This window comes from Lipotes vexillifer, unplaced genomic scaffold (genome assembly GCF_000442215.2).
Source record: "Lipotes vexillifer unplaced genomic scaffold, Lipotes_vexillifer_v1.1 scaffold925, whole genome shotgun sequence".
NCBI lineage: Eukaryota > Metazoa > Chordata > Mammalia > Artiodactyla > Lipotidae > Lipotes > Lipotes vexillifer.
The window spans coordinates 1-20,017 of NW_006799893.1; the positions used below are offsets into that span (position 1 = coordinate 1).

The following is a 20,017-nucleotide window of genomic DNA, read 5'->3' on the forward strand; positions in this document are numbered from 1 at the left end:
CAATACTTGGAATTTCTCTCTTGCCATATCCTTTGTCACCACATGCTGTTAATCTGCATTTAATCTGTTTTTAAAAATTAATTAATTAATTAATTTTTGGCTGCATTGGTTCTTTGTTGCTACACTCATGCTCTCTCTAGTTGCAGCGAGCGGGGTCTACTCTTCCTTGCGGTGCGCAGGCTTCTCATTGCAGTGGCTTCTCTTGTTGCGGAGCACAGGCTCTAGGCGCACGGGCTCAGTAGTTGTGGTGCGCAGGCGTAGTTGCTCCACAGCATAATTTGCATTTTAACTTCTGGAAATTTGGCATGTGTGGATTCATATGAAGTAAGGTGTTTTAATTCTGCATTGCTCTGATTCTAGAAAAGTTAGGTCTTCATATACTTTCTTGCCATTCATGTTTTCCATTCTATGAATTGCCTATCATGACCTTCGCTCATTTTTCTATTGAGTACTCTGTGTCTTTAGAGATGTAGAAGTTTTTGTGTTCAGATGTTGAGTCCTTTATTGGGTTTTAGATAATGTCTTCTACCCATCAACTGTTTTTCAGTCTGACTTTGGTATCCTTTATTGTACATAAAATTCTAAATTTTTATTAAAGTATAATTGATTTACAATATTTTGTTAATTTCAGGTGTACAACATGGTGATTCAATATTTTTATAGATTATGCTCCATTGAAAGTTATTATAAGATATTGGCTATATTCCCTGTGCCCTACAGTATATCCTTGTATCTCATTTATTTTATACATAGTTGTCTGCACTTCCTAATTCCCAGTCTGTATCTTGCCCCTGTCGCTTCCCTCTCCCCACTGGTAACCACTAGATTGTTTTCTACATCTGTGAATCTGTTTCTGTTTTGTTGTATTCATTCATTTGTCTTATTTTTTAGATTCTACTTATAAGTGATATCATTACAGTATTTGTCTTTGTCTGACTTATTTCACTAAGCATAATACCCTCCAGGTCCATCTATGTTGTGGCAAATGGCACAATTTAATCATTTTTTATGGCTGAGCAGTGTTCCATTGTGTATATATGGCACGTATTCTTTATTCATTCATCTGTTAATAGACACTTAGGTTGCTTCCATATCTTGGCTATTGTAAACAATGCTGTTATAAACACTGGATGTGGGTGCATGCATCTTTTCAAATCAGTGTTTCTGTTTTCTTCAGATATATACCCAGGAGTGGAATTACTGGATTATATGGTGGTTCTGTTTTGTGATTAACATCTTTATTGGAGTATAGTTGCTTTACAATGGTGTGTTAGTTCCTGCTTTATAACAAAGTGAGTCAGCTATACATATACATATGTCCCCATATCTTCTTCCTCTTGTGTCTCCCTCCCACCCTCCCTATCCCACCCCTCTAGTGGCTACATCAGTTAACATTCCCACCAACAGTGTACCAGGGTTCCCTTTTCTCCACATCCTTGCCAAGGCTTGTTAGTTTTGTTCTTTTTTATGATAGCCATTCTGACATGTGTGAGGTGATCTCTCATTGTTGTTTTGATTTGCATTTCCCTGATGGCTAGTGATGTTGAGCATCTTTTCATGTGCCTGTTGGCCATCTGTATGTTTTCTTTGGAAAAATGTCTATTCAGCTCTTCTGCCCATTTTTTTAAATCAGATTTTTTATATTAATAAATTTATAATTTTAATATAGTTAAATTCATCACTTTTGCTTCATACGATGTATGCTTCTTTATTTTTCAAAGATCTAGTTCATCTCTTACCCTGAAATCACAAATATATTACCTTGCAATTTCTTTTATTCTCTCTAGATTTTATTTTTCACATTTAGATATTAAAACTATTGTATTTTAACTTTGTACATTAGGTGGAATTATATAACATAATGGTTAATAGAATGATTTCTGTGGGGTTTAAGTTCCAGCTCCACCATGTACTTCTTAGGCTAGTCATTTTATCTCTCATACCTCAGTTTTTCCACCTGTAAAATGAGGATAATAGTTTATGCCTTGTGGATTTTTTTGTGAAGATTAGGTGAGCTATATAGGACTGGGTACAACATAAGTGATATCACTAGGTTAAGATCCAGTCTCATATCTCTTTTTAAAATGAGACTGTTTCCCCAAAAGCTGTAATTCAACTTCCTCCATTGGACTATGATTCCATCTCTTTCATGTGCCAACTTCCTATCTGTATATAGCTCTATTTCTAGGCCACCTGTTTGATTTGTTTTCTTGTTTGCTATTTCTTCCAAGGGCATCACACAGTTCTTATCTATCATGACTTCCCAATATATCTTAATGTATAGGGCACATTCTCCATTTTGAGCTTATTTTTCAAAACTACCTTAGCTGTATGGAGAACTTTATTCTTCCAGATACATTTTATTTTATTTTAATTTTTTTATAGGAGATAGAGCAATCTGCTCTTTTCTTTTTCTTTTCTTTTTTTTTTTTTTTGGCTGCATTGGGCCTTCATTGCTGCGTGTGAGCTTTGTCTAGTTGCAGCGAGCGGTGGGGCTGGAGGCTACTCTTTGTTGTGGTGCACAGGCTTCTCATTGTAGTGGCTTCCCTTGTTTCAGAGCACAGGCTCCAGGTTCGTGGGCTTCAGTAGTTGTGGCTCGTGGGCTCTAGAGTGCAGGCTCCGCAGTTGTAGTGCACCAGCTTAGTTGCTCCGTGGCATGTGGGATCTTCCTGGACCAGGGATTGAACCCATGTTCCCTCCATTGGCAGGCAGATTCTCAACCACTGTGCTACCAGGGAAGTCCCCCAGATACATTTTAGAATCACTTTTTTATGCCGTCCCTCAGAAAAAAAAAAAAAAAAGAGCTTGGCCTTTTATTACAGTGCATTTAATTTTATAGATTAATATAAGGACATTTATATTATTATAGTAAGTCATCTCATCCATACCTGTGATATATATTTCTTTTACTCATGTGTCCTCTAATAAAGTTTTCATTATGAAGATTTTATGCATAATTTATTAGGTGAAACCCCATACTCTCTATAGGTTTTGTTACTATGGTAAATTCATCTTGTATTGTATCTAGATATTGATGCTATGGAGGAACACAATTGATTTTGGTGTATTAATTTTTTTCCAGCCCCTATGTTGAGCTCTTTTCTTAGATTTAATAGCTTATTGATTTTCCTGTGTTTCCAATTAAATACATAATCAAAACAATCTATAAATATGACATTTTTATCTATATTCTTCTAAACCTTCTCTCTCTTTCTATTTCTCTCAATACACAGCTCCAAAAGGTCAGTTCCAATAGACCAGTAATGTTAGAAATCTTTATCTCAATTCTCTCCTTAAAGGAAATGCTAATTTTTTAAAAAAATTAGTAGTATAATAATTTTTGTTAGTGTATACATGTGCCATGTATTTTTGGTATATTGCCTTTATCAAGGAAAGATAGTTATTATTTGGATCTAGTTTTATAAAATTTACCCTACCCAATAGATTTTGAACCTCATGGGATGCTTTTGATCTCCTCTATCTATAAAGAATGATGATATGATTTTCTCCTTTTATTTAACTAATACAGTGAATCACATGAATTGATTGGCCGATACTGAACCAACCTTGCATTCTCAAGGATAAACCCACTTGACCAAATCGTATTATAGTATAGATTAGCTTTTGCTGTATTACAAACCACCTCAAAACTTAGTGGCTTAGGGAGATCAGCCTGGTGCTTTGTGACCACCTAGAGTGGTGGGATAGGGAGGGTGGGAGGGAGGGAGGCACAAGAGGGAAGAGATATGGGAACATATGTATATGTATAACTGATTCACTTTGTTATAAAGCAGAAACTAACACACCATTGTAAAGAAATTATACTCCAATAAAGATATAAAAAACAAAACAACAACAACAACAAACTTAGTGGCTTAAAATAGCAATTACTTGGCAATTTGGGACTGGATTCATCTGGGTAGTGTTTTACTTTTGGTTTTATCTGGGCTTCTTCATGCAGTTTTAGTCAACTGATGGATGAGCTGAGTGAGAGCTGGTCTGAGACAGCCTCACTCACAGGTTTGGTGGTTGGCTTGGACAGTGGGAGCACCTGGTCCACTTGTCTTCAGAACCTAGTGGGCTAGTCCTCGGCAACTGAGCCATCAAGCTCTTTTGCTGTTGTCTCATCATGTGGGTTGAGTATGCCAAAGCCCAGTCCTGCTGTGGCACTTTCCTCATGCACTCAGCCATCTTCCCTAAGGCACTTGCACTGGGCCCAGGTGACTGAGTCCAGGAGGCTCCAGACTCAGCCACACACCCTGACCTGCATCCTGCCCCACACGCTCAACTTCCTGGCCCTCAGGAGAAAAAGCAGCCCTTCCCTCACTCAGTCCAGAGCGTGCCTATGCCTGCCTAGTATTATTAGTCATACTATTTTCAAGGGGAAATCTCACCTTGTGAAATGAAACGTGACCTGGTGAAATGAAATAAAAGCAAACCGAATCCTGCCAAGTAAAAAGAGGTGTGTTCCATAACTAAGTAAAGATTATTTCAGGAGTGCAGAGACAGATAAATATTAGGGGAAATTTTTAAACGTCATATCACTAAGTCAAAGGGGAAAAAAAATCTTCTTAAAAGATGAGGAGGTGACTTCAATAGCATTTCTAATTTATAACACTAACCACCACAACAAAAACATTTTATAAACTAGGAATGGAAGATTGCTCCTTGATATGATAAAAAATCAAAATTGTCCCAAGCCAAATGGCAGTAATAGCTAGTTAAAAGTAAGTGATGTTCCCACTTAACAGAAAATAATAAGACAAGGCTACTTGCAATCATGGTCATTGTTTATAGTATTCTAGAAGTTCTAGACCTGTACTGTCCAAAATGACAGCCACTAGCCACATGTGGTTACTGAGCACTTGAAATAGGGCTCATCTGAATTGAGGTGTGCTGTACCAGATTTTGAACACTTAGTATTTTTTTAAAAAAGAGTGTAAAATACCTAGTTTTTAATTTTTATATTGATTTAGGTTGAAATTTTATTCTGGGTATATGGGGTTAAATAATAATATATTATTGAATGAATTTCATGTTTCCTTTTACTTTCTTTTACCGTAGCTACTAGAACATTTTAAATTACATATATGGAATATTACTCAGCCATGAATGGCATTATATTTCCATATTTCAGTGCTCTTCTAGACAGTGTAATAAGGTAAAAGAAAAGAAAAAATCTTTAGCCACAAGAAATAAGAAGGTGCAATTATTACTGTTTGAGGATTAGATGACTGGGTAGATGAGAAGTTATTACACATTTTAAAAAATAATTATTTAGAAATTAATGACTACTTTCTATGCCAGCATTAGACAGTTAGAGAATATAATGGAAAAATAAATCTCAAATGTCCATGAAATATATAATATACTCAAGAATAAATTGTATGTAAAATGTAAGACATTTTTATAAATAAATAGTTTTAAATGGCTTTAGTTTCTCCTTTGACAACAGTTTAGGGAAGAAGCAAAGATGTTCTCAGAGAACACTAGTCTGAACTGAGGCCCCCAGCTGAGCAAACAGCTGTACTCACCTGACTGCCAGTCTGTACTGGCTGCTGAGGACCAAATATCCATGTCCATCAAACATTGTAGAACTCACAGCATACAAGTTCAGCAATGACCTTGTTTCTGGCTCCATCTTAGGTTTCCTATCCTGATGTTTCTTTGCTTAATCATCCAAGCACTGCATTATAAAACATGATACATGCATCAGCTATAATTATACACTGACTTCATGGTTTGTTTTTTCTCCTATTCCTTTAACTTTTTAATGTAGGGCTGTTCCTTCCCCTTCTCTCAAATGACATTTCTTAGTCATCTTGTATCACTTCTTCAGGGACAAGCATAGTCTCTGTTTCTGCACCTCTGCCTTTTCATCTGAACAGATATCCCCCCTTTTTTTTTTAACATCTTTATTGGGGTATAATTGCTTTACAATGGTGTGTTAGTTTCTGCTTTATAACAGAGTGAATCAGTTATACATATACATATGTTCCCATATCTCTTCCCTCTTTGTCTCCCTCCCTCCCACCCTCCCTATCCCACCCCTCCAGACAGCCACAAAGAACCGAGCCGGTTTCCCTGTGCCATGCGGCTGCTTCCCACTGGCTATCTACCTTACGTCTTTGGAGCTATTTTTTCTCTCTGCTTTCTATCCTGCAAGTGCACGATAAAAGAAACCACCCATTAAGCCATCATCTTGTGTCACTTACTATTCAGAGATCAGTCTTCCTTTATGTGCTCCTTCAGGAAAGACCTGGGTTGTATTTTTCACTTGCCTTTCAGGCAGAGAGTAGAGTCCTTGGCACAGATTAAGTCCTCAAAAATGTTAGATGGGTGGATGGGTGGGCAGTGGATTGCAGCACATGAGCAACTACAGTAACATTGTGATACATGACAAGGAAATGACCTCAGATGGGGAAATAAATGCCTGGCACATAGGCCACCACTTTGCCCTTCCATCTTCATTACAGTCCTTACTAATCTATTAGGACATTTTTTCCCATTGGGTCTAGACATGACCTCAGGATCCTTGTAGAATATAAACAGTCCTGTGCAATGTAAACCTTGTATAATGTAATCAATGCTTTACTGTTTGAGTTGGGACACGAGAAGAATCCTATTTTCCGTCCATAACATAGACGTTGGGAATAATAGCTAATGCTTATGTAAACATATAGATTCATAGGATAGAAAAAATAGTTTTTAAGAAATGACCTAGTACAGACTCAGGGGGGAATTTTATGTTAACTTGATTATAGAAATTTGGTTCAGCCACTCAGCTTCAACCTTCAAAATTCATGTCACTTTTTATTTTAAACCAACATATGAATCCAAGGTATAGCAAAATAAACCATTAACCTTGCAGAACAGGGCCCTTCTAGATACGATCTCGTTAGGACCTGATCCTCCATGGTTGTATCTACACAGAGGAGTAATGCCAGGTCCCCTACTGGGAAGTTGAATTGGAGGGAGAGATAGACATAGAGGTACTATGGATAATTCTAGACTGACATGGTCATCAAGTCCTATGAAAAATAATTTCTGGTGAGTATAGAGTAAATCAGCAATGAGAGATGGAGAGGATTGGAATTAAGTAGACTCATCACTAGTCCGTGGTTATTACCAGTTTAGCAATGAATTACTCAAGGTAATTGATGCTAGGTAGTATAACAAACACTCCTGAAAGCCAAGTGTCTTAACTTAATAAATGTTTATTTCTCTTGTCAGAGACCAGTGTGAATTAGGTGGTTCATTCTTAGCACATTGCTTTCAAGTGGTGAATCAGGAACCCATGCCCCCTCCACCTTGAGGTGTTGTCTTAAATGCACGACTACGTAAACTACAGCAGAAGGGAACATGGGCAATCATGCATGATATCTCCTGGCCAGACCTGAAAGTGGTAGACCCATACCCTTTCAACAAGAATGCAAAAACTTGACCTCTGCCTGGCTCCAAGGGAGGTTAGAAAAGGTCATTGTTCTGTGTGTCCAGGAAGAGGAGAATGAAATGCATCTCACTGTCTCATCCATAGCTGAAGGTGGGTCATCTGTGACAGAGAGCAATGTTTGCAGATGGTGATACATGAAGATTGAGGAAGACTGATTTCTCAATCATTGAGGAGTACTGTTCCATCTAACTGAGTTCTGAATGGTAATAAAGTCATCCACTGAAAACTTACCAATCTAGTTTGTGTGCAAGATATTATGAACTATAGTCTTACCGTTAATGTAGCAGACCCACAAATATTTACATCTTCCAAGCACTGTGCTGCCAACTGCAGCTTACCAGTACTTCTTTCCTGGGCCCTGGATAATTTCCAGTAGTTGGTATCAGGATCTAAGCCATCCACTTGATGTGGACACCAGTCCCCTGGTAGCCCTCTCACAGGAGCCTTTAACCATTCGTGGCCAAAAACAAAGCAAATGGGCAAGAGTTACTGCTCTGCTTATCAGAAAGTGTCTCCTAAATCATTTTTCTGGCCCCTCTATAGTAATTCTTTCGTTATTCACATTTCTTGGCCTACTGAACACTATAATCAAATCCTCCCTCAATTTTCTTTTTCTGAAGTATATAAAACTACATTTTCTTCAGCCCTTTTTTTAAAAAATGATCATTATCTTGTTTATTTGTATTTGGAAAATCTAATGAGATCACATATTTAAAAATCACCTACTATCAAAAGATAAATAGTAGTAGTAATTCCTTCTGGAATATTTTTCCCCCTCATCCAACCAGTGTTAGGTCCCTTACCCCCTTTCTTAGCAACTTTTATTAATTTCTTATGTGTCTATCAGAAGTTTTTTGTGGCAAAGGTACATGTGTATGTTTCAGAGGTTACTGTTGTCATGAATTCACAGAAGCCAGAGCCTGGAAAGCATTAAGTGGTCCTGAGCACCCCATTTCCAATGAGAGTGCTCAAACGGCTGGGTGTCCTATATAATTCAACTCAATTCTGGCACTACCTGCCTGTAGATAGCATCAGATCTCACATGTTAAGGGCTCAGTCCAACAGGAATGCACACACACACTTGAGGTGCCAGTCCCCAAGTATATGTTGTCACCTGTGCTTCTGACCCTTGTACCACAGATCAGAGGTTCCAACGACCCCCTTCTTAGCTTTAATTAATTTGCCCAAGTGACTCATAGAACTCACAGAAATATTCTATTAACTAGATTAACCGGTGTATTATAAAATGATAAAACTCAGCAACAGCCAGATAGAAAACATGTATAGGACGAGGTATGGGGAGAAAGCATGGAGCCTACTCTCCCCAAATCTCCATGTGCTCACCAACTGGGAAGCTCCCTGAACCCTGTCCTTGGAGGTTTATGGAGGCTTCAGTACACAGGCGTGACTGAATAACTCATTGGCCATGGGTGATTGAGCTCAATCTTGAGTGGCTCTTCCCTGCCCTGAGGTCAAGGGGGTGGGACTGAAAGTTCCAACCTCTAATCACAAGGTTGGCTCCACAGGCTGCTGGCTCCCATCCTTTGGTGCTTTCCAAAGATCACCTTGTTAACATAACAAAAGACACTATTATCATCTCATCACTTAGGAAATTCCAAGGGTTTTAGAAACTCTGGCAGAAACTGGGACAGAGACCAAAAATATAATTCTTCTTACTCCTAAAGCACAGTTATCTAGGTAAATGTTTGTATCACCCCAAACAGGCAGTAGTCACCAGGGAAAATAAGTTAATTGCCAGTCTTTTCTATTAATTTTTAAAAATCAGATTTAAGAAGAGAATTTTTTTAATGGCCAGTGAAAATGTCTCTTCCTTTAGCTCTTGCCTTTTTCTACTTATTATTTATTTTTTCAATTTTTAGTTTAGTTTTGTAAAGTGTCTTTAAGTTATTTTAAGGTTAGAACCAAACCTTCCAGGGTTAAAAAAATATTGTGTCTCTTGAAAGAGATTATTTTAGACTTAGTGAAATGGATTTGATGCTAGAGAACATGTGACATCATACATTTAAACTTTTTGAAATGATTTACATTATATCAGCTACATTTTTAAGTCCAGCAACTGTAACCAAAAAAAAGAAAAAAAAAAACCCTACTAATTAAGGCAACTTTGCAAATTGATGGCATTAGATTATCAAGATCTCAGTTTTAAACCAGATTTTTCCTCTAAATAGTGATCCAAAGAACACTAGTTTTTTTTGTCGTTTTTGTTTTTTGTTTTTTGTTTTTTTTGCGGTACGCGGGCCTCTCACTGTTCTGGCCTCTCCCGTTGTGGAGCACAGGCTCCGGACACGCAGGCTCAGCGGCCATGGCTCACGGGCCCGGCCATTCCGGCAGTTGGGATCTTCCCGGACCGGGGCATATATTTCTTTTTTTCTCTTTATTCTCTTTATTCTGTTTGTGTTTCAAATAGGCTTTTTTTTTCCTTCTGCAAAAAGCATTATTGTTTCCATTTGGTCCAAGGCTTGGGAGAGGGCTCCAGGGCGGTTACAAAGCTGCCTAGTAGCTGCAGAGCAGGGCTTCAGGCAGAAGCTCTGACGCCAGAGGGGCTCCTCAGAGGCCGCTGGGCTTCAGAGACTCCTGTTTGTGCTCGAGGGTGAGCCTTTCAAAGAGATACTCCCCCAGCACAGCCTGCGGCCCAGCCAGCCTGCGGAGGTTGGTCAGGTGGTCGCCCATCTTCTTGATGAGTTTCACCTGCTCCTCCAGGAAGTGGCTCTCCAGGAAGTCACAGAGGTGGGAGTCTGCGCGGGCAGAACCCAGGGCGCGCAGATCCGATAGCGCCTGGTTCAGGTTCTTCTCCCTAAGAATGGCGGCTTCCACAGCGTCCTGGGTTTTACCCCACTCATCTTGAGAAGGCTTCCGCGCATCCTGGAAGAGGGCGTGGCCACAGCACTGGTTTTGCATTTTCAAGAGACGCTGGGCGCCCTTACACTTCTCCTCAGCCAGTTGGCGAAAAATGTGGCCCACACTGTCCAGAGTCCCATTGTTGCTGTCGAAATAGAAGCTCAGAGAGAGGTGAGTGTCCCCAGATGCATGCTGAACAGCCGGTGGGCGCCGGCCTCCCCCTCGATGGAATAATTCTGACGAACCTGGGAACTCGTGGTTGATCAGTGATAAGGAGCTAAGCTCAAAAAACGGTGTTGGCCTGTCCTGGAGGCTGAGGATAGCTGAGTGGCTGATTCCAAAGCTTGCGACAGGAAGAAAGGTTGGAGGGTGGTCGGGGGGCTGGAGCAAGGAGCGTCCCTGGGTCTGTTCATTCCAAACACTGTTGAAGCAAAAGACAGAACTGCAGGACTGCCGAGCGCACTGCCTCATATAGGCTTTGATATAAATGGACAAGAAGTCCAAGCAAGGACACAACTTACCCTTGCCCCCACCAAAATAGCTGGCGATACTAGAATCTAGACCTGGGAAGGGATTCTTCCATTACTTTCTTAACATTCCAAGCCACTAGAGCAGTGGTTCTCAAAGTATGGTCACCTTGTAACGAAGCAGTAGCCTATGGGGGCTTCCTAGTGTGACGGGACACGCTGTCCCAGAACATACTTGGATTGTAATACTTGGAATTAATGAGGAAATGTTTTGGTTTAAAACTGTTTGTACTATAACTGCTTTTATTGCTAACCGCTTGACTTGGCTTCTGTGGAATTGAGCTTTAGCTTGCCAGCATAATGTGAACAGGGAGACACTGGGTTCCCGATGGCCGACCCAATAATTCAAAATTAGAATGCACATCTTGTTACCCTGGGATATAAAAACCACACCTGTACAAGACTCGGGGTCTCACCCTTCTTTTGATGAGGCCCCGATCGGTTTATGCTGTTGTGCTTAATAAACTATCACTAATCTACTCTTGATTTGCACTAGATATTGGTGTTCTGTCTTGGTTCTGATTCCTCTCCGGGGGAAGTTCACAGGTGTGTGCAAGACCGCAACACTAGGACAGACCCATCCCCCATATCCTCTGCTGTAGTTCCTCTCTGAAGTACTCAGATAATAGTATCTCAGGCATATTTCTTGAGTTTTCAGATGCTAAAAACCACCACCCAATGGAAGAAATTAACTCCTTGATGATCATGAGCAGGTAGCCTCCACACCTTCTGGCACCTAAGGATGGATAATGTTACCTGCCCTGTGGCCTCAACATCAACCAATCAGAGGATTGTGCACGAGCTGATCACATTCCCTGGGACGTCCCTCCCTCACCTGGCCTTTAAAAATGCTTTGCTGAAATCCTTTGGAGATTTCAGGGTGTTTTGGAACACGGGGCACCCCTCTACTTGCTTGATCCTGCAGTAAACCTTTTCTCTGCTCCAGACTCCAACCTTTAGGTTTGTTTGGCCTCGCTGTGCTTCAGACACACGAACCTGCATTCAGTAACCACCTGACCAGCTTTACCAGCGTCCCCTGATAATGTGTCAGATATTCAAGTTTTCGGGCCCTGTCCCAGCCCTATGGAATCAGCAACTCTGGTGGGGCTCAGTGATCTCTGTGATAACAGGCCCTCCAGATGATTTTTATTCACCTTAAAGTTTGACAATATCTGCATTGTCAGCTGGCCCAAGCGTCCACCAGCAGGTGAAGGGGAGTGGTGCCTGGAAAAGATAGGGACCAGCCAAGGCAAGTACGGCAGCATTTGCCGTGGTAGTAATGGAGAATGCCTTTTCTCCACTGGTTGGCACAGACTAGTATCTGGGAGCAGTGGCAGGGTTATTTAGGATGCTTTACATTTCAATGTAGAGTGACCACTGTCCTGGTTTGCCAGGGACTTCCCCTGTGTGAGCACTTAAAATCTCATCCTGGCAAACCCCTTAGCCCTGGGTTTGAAAAACGTAGGGAATAACATGAAATTTAGGGGACACATGATCTAGGTTTTGGGCAAGTCACAAGTGCTAATGAAAGCTAAGCAAGTATGGACAACATCTAGCGTTCTTTAGCCCTTTGCGGGGGAGGTAAATCTGATTGGGTGAAAGGACTTATTGTTAAGAGATCTTTGTAGAAACATCCCCTTCTGCTTAGTCCGCTGGTTCTCAGTTCTGGCTAGACATTGGCATCCTCTGAGGAGATTTAAAATGATTTTGTTGGTCTAGGATGACCAACCGTCAGTGTGAGGGTTTTTAAAAAGTACTTCGGATGATTCTAATGCACAACCAAATTTAGGTGCCACTGCTTAAGCTTTTGAACCGCTGCTACATATTTTCACCTCATCTTCCTATGAGAATATCCAACTGTAGTTGAGGTTTTTTTTCCTTTTTCTTTTTTTAACTGTCTTATTATAAGATTTACTGTCTTAAATAAGGTTGAATGTACAGAAAATCTTGCTAGTCCATCTGGTATAGCTGGATACCTAGAATAATATCGTTAAGATATATACCTTTTAAATATTGTGACTGGCCTTTTTGAAATTAACATATGCATTGAATTAGTATGATCTCTTTTGAAGTTGTCATGTTGGGGAGCTATACCTCTAATCTGCTGCCATTGCTAAATATCTGGACACCTCTTATTAGGAATTGCTTTTAAAAGTCGTTAGGGATTAAAACCAAGATTGCTGTATTATTTGTACTGGGACCACAGAAACCTCACAGAGTTCCCCCGCTGTCCCTTCTACCCCCATCTCTAAGTTGCCCTTGGCAACTTCTAATCTGTTCTCCATCTCCACAGTTTTGTTATTTTAAGAATAATATGTAAACATAATCATGAATTACTTAATCTTCGGAGACTGGCTTTTCAAAATTTTTCCCTCGGCATCATTCCCTTGAAGTTCATTTCAATTTTTGCATATATTAATAATGTGTTCCTTTTTGTTGCTCGGTAGTAGTCTATCATAAGATTTTATCACAATTTGTTTCAACATTCATCCACTGAGAGACATTTGGGTAGTTGCCAGTTTTTGGCTATTATAAATAAAACTGCCGTGAACATTTATGTGTAAGTTTCTGTAGGAACTTAATTAAGTTTTTGTTTCTTTTGGATAAATGCTCAAGAGTACAATTACTGCATTGAAGGGTGAATCTACTTTTAGGATTAAAAGAGACTGTCAAGCTGTTTCTCAGAGTGGCTAAACCATTTTATTTTCCCACCAGTGATGTGATATAATTTTTCTACGTACTCGCCAGCATTTGATGTTGTCACTATACTTTAATTTTAGTTATTCTCTGACATCTCATTATGGCCTTAATTTGCATTTCCCTAATGGCTAATGATGCTGAGCATCTTTTCACGTGCTCCTTTGCCATGTGTATATTCTCTTCCATGAAATGTCTGTTCCTGTCTTCTGCCTATTTTCTAGTTGGATTTTTTTAAGTTGTTTGGAGAGTTCTTTGTATATTATAGATACAAGTCATTTGTCTCATATGGGATTTTCAAATATGTTTTCCCACTGTGTAATTTGAGTTTTCATCCACTTAAAAGGATCTTCTATGAAGCATTTTTAACTCATTTTGATGAGATCCAATTTATCAGTTTTTGCCTTTATTGATCATACTTTTGGTGTCAAGTCTAAGAATTATTCCCCTAGTTCTAGATGCCAAACATTTTCTCCTATATTTTTTTCTAAAAATGTCCTGCTTTTACATTTAAGATTATGATCCACTTTGATTTAATTTTTGTGTGAGGTGTGGAGGTTAAGGTTCATTTTTTGTTTGTTTTTGTCGAGGGATGTCCAACTGTTTCAGTACCATTTTTTGAAAAGTCTATTCTTCCTTGATAGCTTTTGCACTGCTGTCAAAAACAAGTTATATGTATTTATGTCAGTCTGTTTCTGGGTTCTCTATTCCATTCCATCGATCTATGTATCTACCCTCCATCATTACTGCAAAATCTTGCAATTGGGTAGATTAATTCCTCCCATTTTCATCTTCCTTTACAAGTTGTTTTAGCTATTCTTCAGCCTCTTCTTACCATATAAATCTTAGAATAAGCTTGTCTATAGCCACAAAAACCTTGAGGGCATTTTAAGAGTAATTGTGTTAAGCCTCTTAACTTGGGGAGAATTGACATCTTTATTATGTTGTGTTTTCTAATCCATGAACAGGGTATGTCTCCCTATTTGTTTGGGACTTTAAAATTTTTCTTCATCAGCACTTTGTAATTTTCAGTATAGAGGTCCTATAAATGTCTTATTGGGCTTATATTTAAGTATTTATTTAGGTCAGTTGTAAATGGCATCACGTATTTTTATTTAAGCTTCTACACATTTGTTATTACTATATAATTTGATAAAATTTTGGTGATCTTGTACTCTAAATCATTTACAAACTAATATTATTTCTCAAGCTTTTTGTGGATTCCTTGGTATTTTCTCCATTTAGATTATCATCTCATCTTCAGATATAGACAGTTTTACTTTTCCTTATTCAATATAATAGGATATATTACTATTCAACATTCAGTAGGATATGTTCCTTCCTATGCAACATAGTAGGAATAGTCCTTTTATCTTTTAAATAAACTTTTTAAAAATTTAACTTTTAAATTTATGTATTTATTTATTTTTGCTTTATTTTCTTACTAGAACCTCCAGTAATATATTTAATAAAAGTGGTGAGAGCAGATATTGGTGCCTTGTTTCTGATCTTACAGAGAAAGCATCCAGTCTTTCACAGTTAAAGTGAAAGACTGGATGCTTATATACCTATAATGTCGGTATAGGTTGTTTGTAGATCATCTTTATGAGTTTCAGTATGTTCCTTTTCTATTCCTAGTTTGCTTGGAGTGTTTTTTTCTTCTTTTTTTAAAATCATGAATGGGATTGGATTTTGTCAAATGCTTTCTCTGCATTAATGGATAGGATCACATGACTTTTCCCCCTTAATCTATTGGATATGGTGGATTACACTGTTTAATTTTCAAATATTTAACCAACTTTGCATAACTGGAATAAATACCACTTGGTCGTGTTATATTATTCTTTTTATATATTTCTGGATTCAATTTGCTAATATTTGGCTGAGGATTTTTACAGCCAATTTCATAAAAAATATTGGTCTGTAGTTTTCTTCTTTCTATACTATCCCTGTCTGATTTTGGTATCAAGGTAATACTGGCTTCATAAAATTAATTAGGAACTGTTCCCTCTGCTTCTATTTCTTATCAAATCTTGTAAAATTGGTGTTAATTCTTTAAGTCTTGGGTAAGAGTGAAACATCTAAGCCTGAATATTTCTTTTGGGAGTTTTAAGATGAAAAAGCAGTGTTTCTAATGGTTACAGGAAAATTGAGATTATCTATTTCATCTTGGCTGAGTTTTGGTAGTTTTGGGTGTAGAAGCATTGGCCCATTTCATCTACATTTTTGAATTTATAGTGTAGACTTGTTCATAGTAACTTGTCCCTCATTAACCTGCAGGATATGTCACGGTATCCCTGGTTGCATTTCTGATATCTGTGATTTGTACCATCTCTCTGTTTATCTTTATCAGTCTTGCTAGATCTTTATTGGTTAGATTGTTTATTTCAAAGAACCAGCCTTTTGTTTCATTGATTTCCCCCCCTATTTTCCTGTTTTCAGTTTCATGGATTTCTGTGTCATCTTTATTATTTCCTTCTTTCTGCTTGTTTAGTGTTTTTTCCTCTTCCCTTTTTACTGTTTTAATATAGAAAATGAGATAATTGCTTTGAAATATTTTCTTTCCCAATTTAGTGCTATAAACTTCCGTTTCAGCATTGCTTTCACTTCATTCCACAAACTTTGATCTGTTATATCTCCATTTTGTTTTATTCTATGCATTTAAAAATTTTTCCTTGATGCTGTCTTTTTTACCCGTGAGTTATTTGGAATTGTGATGTTTAGTTTTCATGTGATTGAAGATTTTTCTGTTGTCTTTCTGTTATTGATTTCTAGTCTGATTCCATTATGGCTAGAGAACATACTCTCTATGATTTTAATTCTTTTAAATTGGCTAATGTTTTTTTTATCGCCCAGTATATGGTATATGAGTGAATGTTCCATGGACACTTGAATATGTATTCTGCTCTTATTGAGTGTGTTCTTTAAATGTCAGTTGTATCCTGTTGATTGATGATGTTTTCAGTTCTTCCATATCCTTGCTGATTTTTCTCTCTGGTAGTTGTGTAAATTGCTGTGTTGAAGTCTCAAATAATAATTGTGGATTTAAAACTTTCTCCTTTTACCTTTTTCAGTGTTTGCTTCATGTATTTTGAAGTTCTGTTGTTTGGTGCACACGCATTTAGTATCACTAGGTCATCTAGGTGGATTATTCCTGTTATCTTTATGTAATGACCCTCTTTGCCCCTAATAATTTCCTTTGCTCTGAAGTCTACTTTATCTGATATTAATATAGCCATTCCTGCCTTCTTTTGATTAATGTTTGCATGGTATACCTTTTCCCATCATTTTTCTTTCTACCTACCTACATTATTATATCTGAGGTGAGCTTCTTGCATACAGCATATAGTGTGTTTTGCTTTTTCATCCACTTGGCCAATCTCTGTCTTTAACTGGTGTATTTAGACAATTTACATTTAAGGTAATTATTGATATTTTAGGGCTTAACTCTACAATTTAATTTTCTGTTTTCTGTTTATTCTCTCCTTTCTCAATCCTGTGTTTCTCTTATTTTGCCTTCTTGTGGGTTACTTAAACATTTTTTAATAAGTCCATTTTAATTTAATTTATTTATAATCATTTGTGTATACTGTTTGTATAGTTTTCTTAGTGGTTGCTTTGGGCATTACAGTATACATATGTAACTTGTCATAGCCTACTGGAATCAGTGTTTTATTACTTCAAGTGAAGTTTCAAAATTTTACTTCCATTTAGGTCTCTTAATATTCCCCAGTTTTAAAGTATGATTTTCTGTAGTAGTTCCTTTCTCTACATTGGGAACCCCATCAGATGGTGTCATCACTTTTGCTTTGACCATCATGTAGAATTTAAGAAACTCATGAGGCTAATGATAGTATCTTATATTTACCCCATTTGCTTTCACCCATTCCATTGTTCCCCTTTTCTTTCTGAAGTTCCCAGTCTTCTGTTATTGTTTTTTTTATGTTTTCATAACAGTAGGTGATATCTGGGCTTTCCAGTGCCATTGGATATGAGTTTCAGGAAACACTGAGCCTGGCTCACTTAATGCTACTGAGTTGGAGGGTTTGTATATGTTGGGCCTGTTGGCACAGCAGATGCTAGCAGATTAGACTAATGTTGATGGGACTAGTGCCACAGGAGGATGGGTTCCCATTCAGGCTATGCTGCTGCTACAGTAGATCAAGTCCCCCTCTACCCCAAGTGTGGGGCAGTGACCTGCTGCTGTCACTCCTTTGTATTAGACTGCTTTTGCCTCAGGTGTGTGGTGGGATCCCTTGGAAGCTGCTGCTGCTGCTGTCAATCACAAGGTTAAATTCATTTCAGAAATACTTAAGTATAAATATATAGCCTGGCTCTTGTAGGACCTCTGTATTTTTTTTTTATTGCTTTCATACAAATTATCCCAAATTTAGTGACTCAAAAGAACGTAAATTTATTACAAGTCTGACATTGGTCTCAATTGAGTAAAGTAAAAGTGTTGGCAGGATCGACAGATGAATGGATAAAGATGTGGCACATATATACAATGGAATATTACTCAGCCATAAAAAGAAATGAAATTGAGTTATTTGTATTGAGGTGGATTGACCTAGAGACTGTCATACAGAGTGAAGTAAGTCAGAAAGAGAAAAACAAATACCGTATGCTAACACATATATATGGACTCTAAAAAAAAGGAAAAAAATGGTTATGAAGAACCTAGGGGCAGGGCAGGAATAAAGACGCAGCCATAGAGAGTGGACTTGAGGACACAGGGAGGGGGAAGGGTAATCTGGGATGAAGTGAGAGAGTGGCATGGACATATATACACTACCAAATGTAAAATAGATAGCTAGTGGGAAGCAGCCACAAAGCACAGGGAGATCAGCTCTGTGCTTTGTGTCCACCTAGAGGTGTGGGATAGGGAAGGGAGGGTGGTAGGGAGACGTAAGAGGGAGGAGATATGGGGATATATGTATATGTATAGCTGATTCACTTTGTTATGAAGCAGAAACTAACACACCATTGTAAAGCAATTATACTCCAATAAAGATGGTTAAAAGAGAAAAAAAAGTGTTGGCAGAGCTACGTTCTTTTCTGGAGGCTCTTAGGGGTGTTTCTGTTCCCTGGACTTTACCCACTTCCAGCGGTCACTTGTAGTCCTTGACTCAGAGTCCCCTTTCTCCACCTACGAAACCCAAAATGTTGCATCTCTCTGATTCTGCTTCTATTAGGACATCTCTCTCTTTCCCTTTCTACAGTTGGGAATGGCTTTCTGCTTTTAAGGACTCATGCAATTAGATTTGTTCCATGAGGTAATCCAGGATAATCTTTCTATCTCAAGGCCTATAACTTCAGTCATATCTGCAAAGTCCTCTTTACCATGTAAGGTAACATATTATTAGGTTCTAGGGATTAGGGTGAGGGCATTTTTAGGAGCCATTATGCTGCCTACCACACCCTTAACAAGTGACGTTGAGAAAATTACTGAGATTTTTTTAAAGCCTTACTTTCCTCAAACATAAAATGGAAAGAAAGATAACTAGTTAATATCATGAAAGTGAAACAGTATATATGAAATCAGCTAATTCAAAAAATAAGATTTCTTCTTTTTCTTTATGATTTGCATGATTCTCAGAGTTCAGTTACTTGAAGAGTTACGTTTTTTTATACAGAACTAAGGAATTTCAGGGTTCAGGTGCTGTAAGATAGTCTGAATTATCTGAGTAACAATTAGCTAAGCACGGGTGTAAAGCATTTGATTTACTCCCTGCTGTCCTTTATCTTCTCATCCCACTAAATCCATAGCTCTTGTGTAGCTCCAGCCAGTAGAGTCAGAGCTTAGAGCTTGTCTTATTGTTTAACTAAAGTTCAATTTAAATTTGCTCTACATCTCCAGATTCTCAGCCCTGGTTGCATATTATAATCACATGGGGATATTTCAAGACCTACTGATGCCAAAGTTTTACCTATCATGGATATTTGAGGAGGGACCTGGAATGAAATGCTCTAGCTTATGGTTTCTGGAGCCAAATCATAGTCTACACTGAGCCAAATAATTTCTGAGATCATCTCTAGAAAGGAATTTATCTGTGGTGACTAATGCTCTTCCTTTGTCAGTATGCTTGTCCCTCTTTGGGCGAAAAAAACCCCAGCGGTTGGGCTCCCTGAATTATAACCTGATGCTGTGGGATTAGTGTTGGCTCAGAGCGCACATCTTCGGATACCCATTCTCTCTGCTGCTTCCCTGCGTGAGCTTATATCCTTGGGCAGTTTTTCATCCACCACCCTCTTTTGTTCCTAATCTTAGCAAGTAATCTCCCCTTAATGAAACAGCATTTCATGAGACTTACTGGGAGCATAGGTCTGTTCCAGACCTATCCTATGTTAGCTAAAGCAGATATAAGTGATGTAGTTTTGGCATTCATCCTTGCGGGTTGGAGAGAGAAGACAGAATTTTATCCTTTAGGTGTCATCTGACTGGGCAAATGGGCTCTTTCCCACTACTGCCTACCATGTA

General features: G+C 38.4%; 1 protein-coding gene across 1 annotated transcript; it reads right to left on the bottom strand.

The window, feature by feature from the left end:
* Nucleotides 1-10,021: 10,021 nt before the first annotated feature.
* Nucleotides 10,022-11,841, bottom strand: LOC103072286 (ferritin light chain-like). Its single transcript, XM_082931530.1, is given in 3 exon segments — nt 10,022-10,491; nt 10,494-10,564; nt 11,675-11,841. Coding segments are annotated over 3 exon segments (708 nt in total).
* Between the last annotated feature and the right edge of the window lie 8,176 nt (nt 11,842-20,017).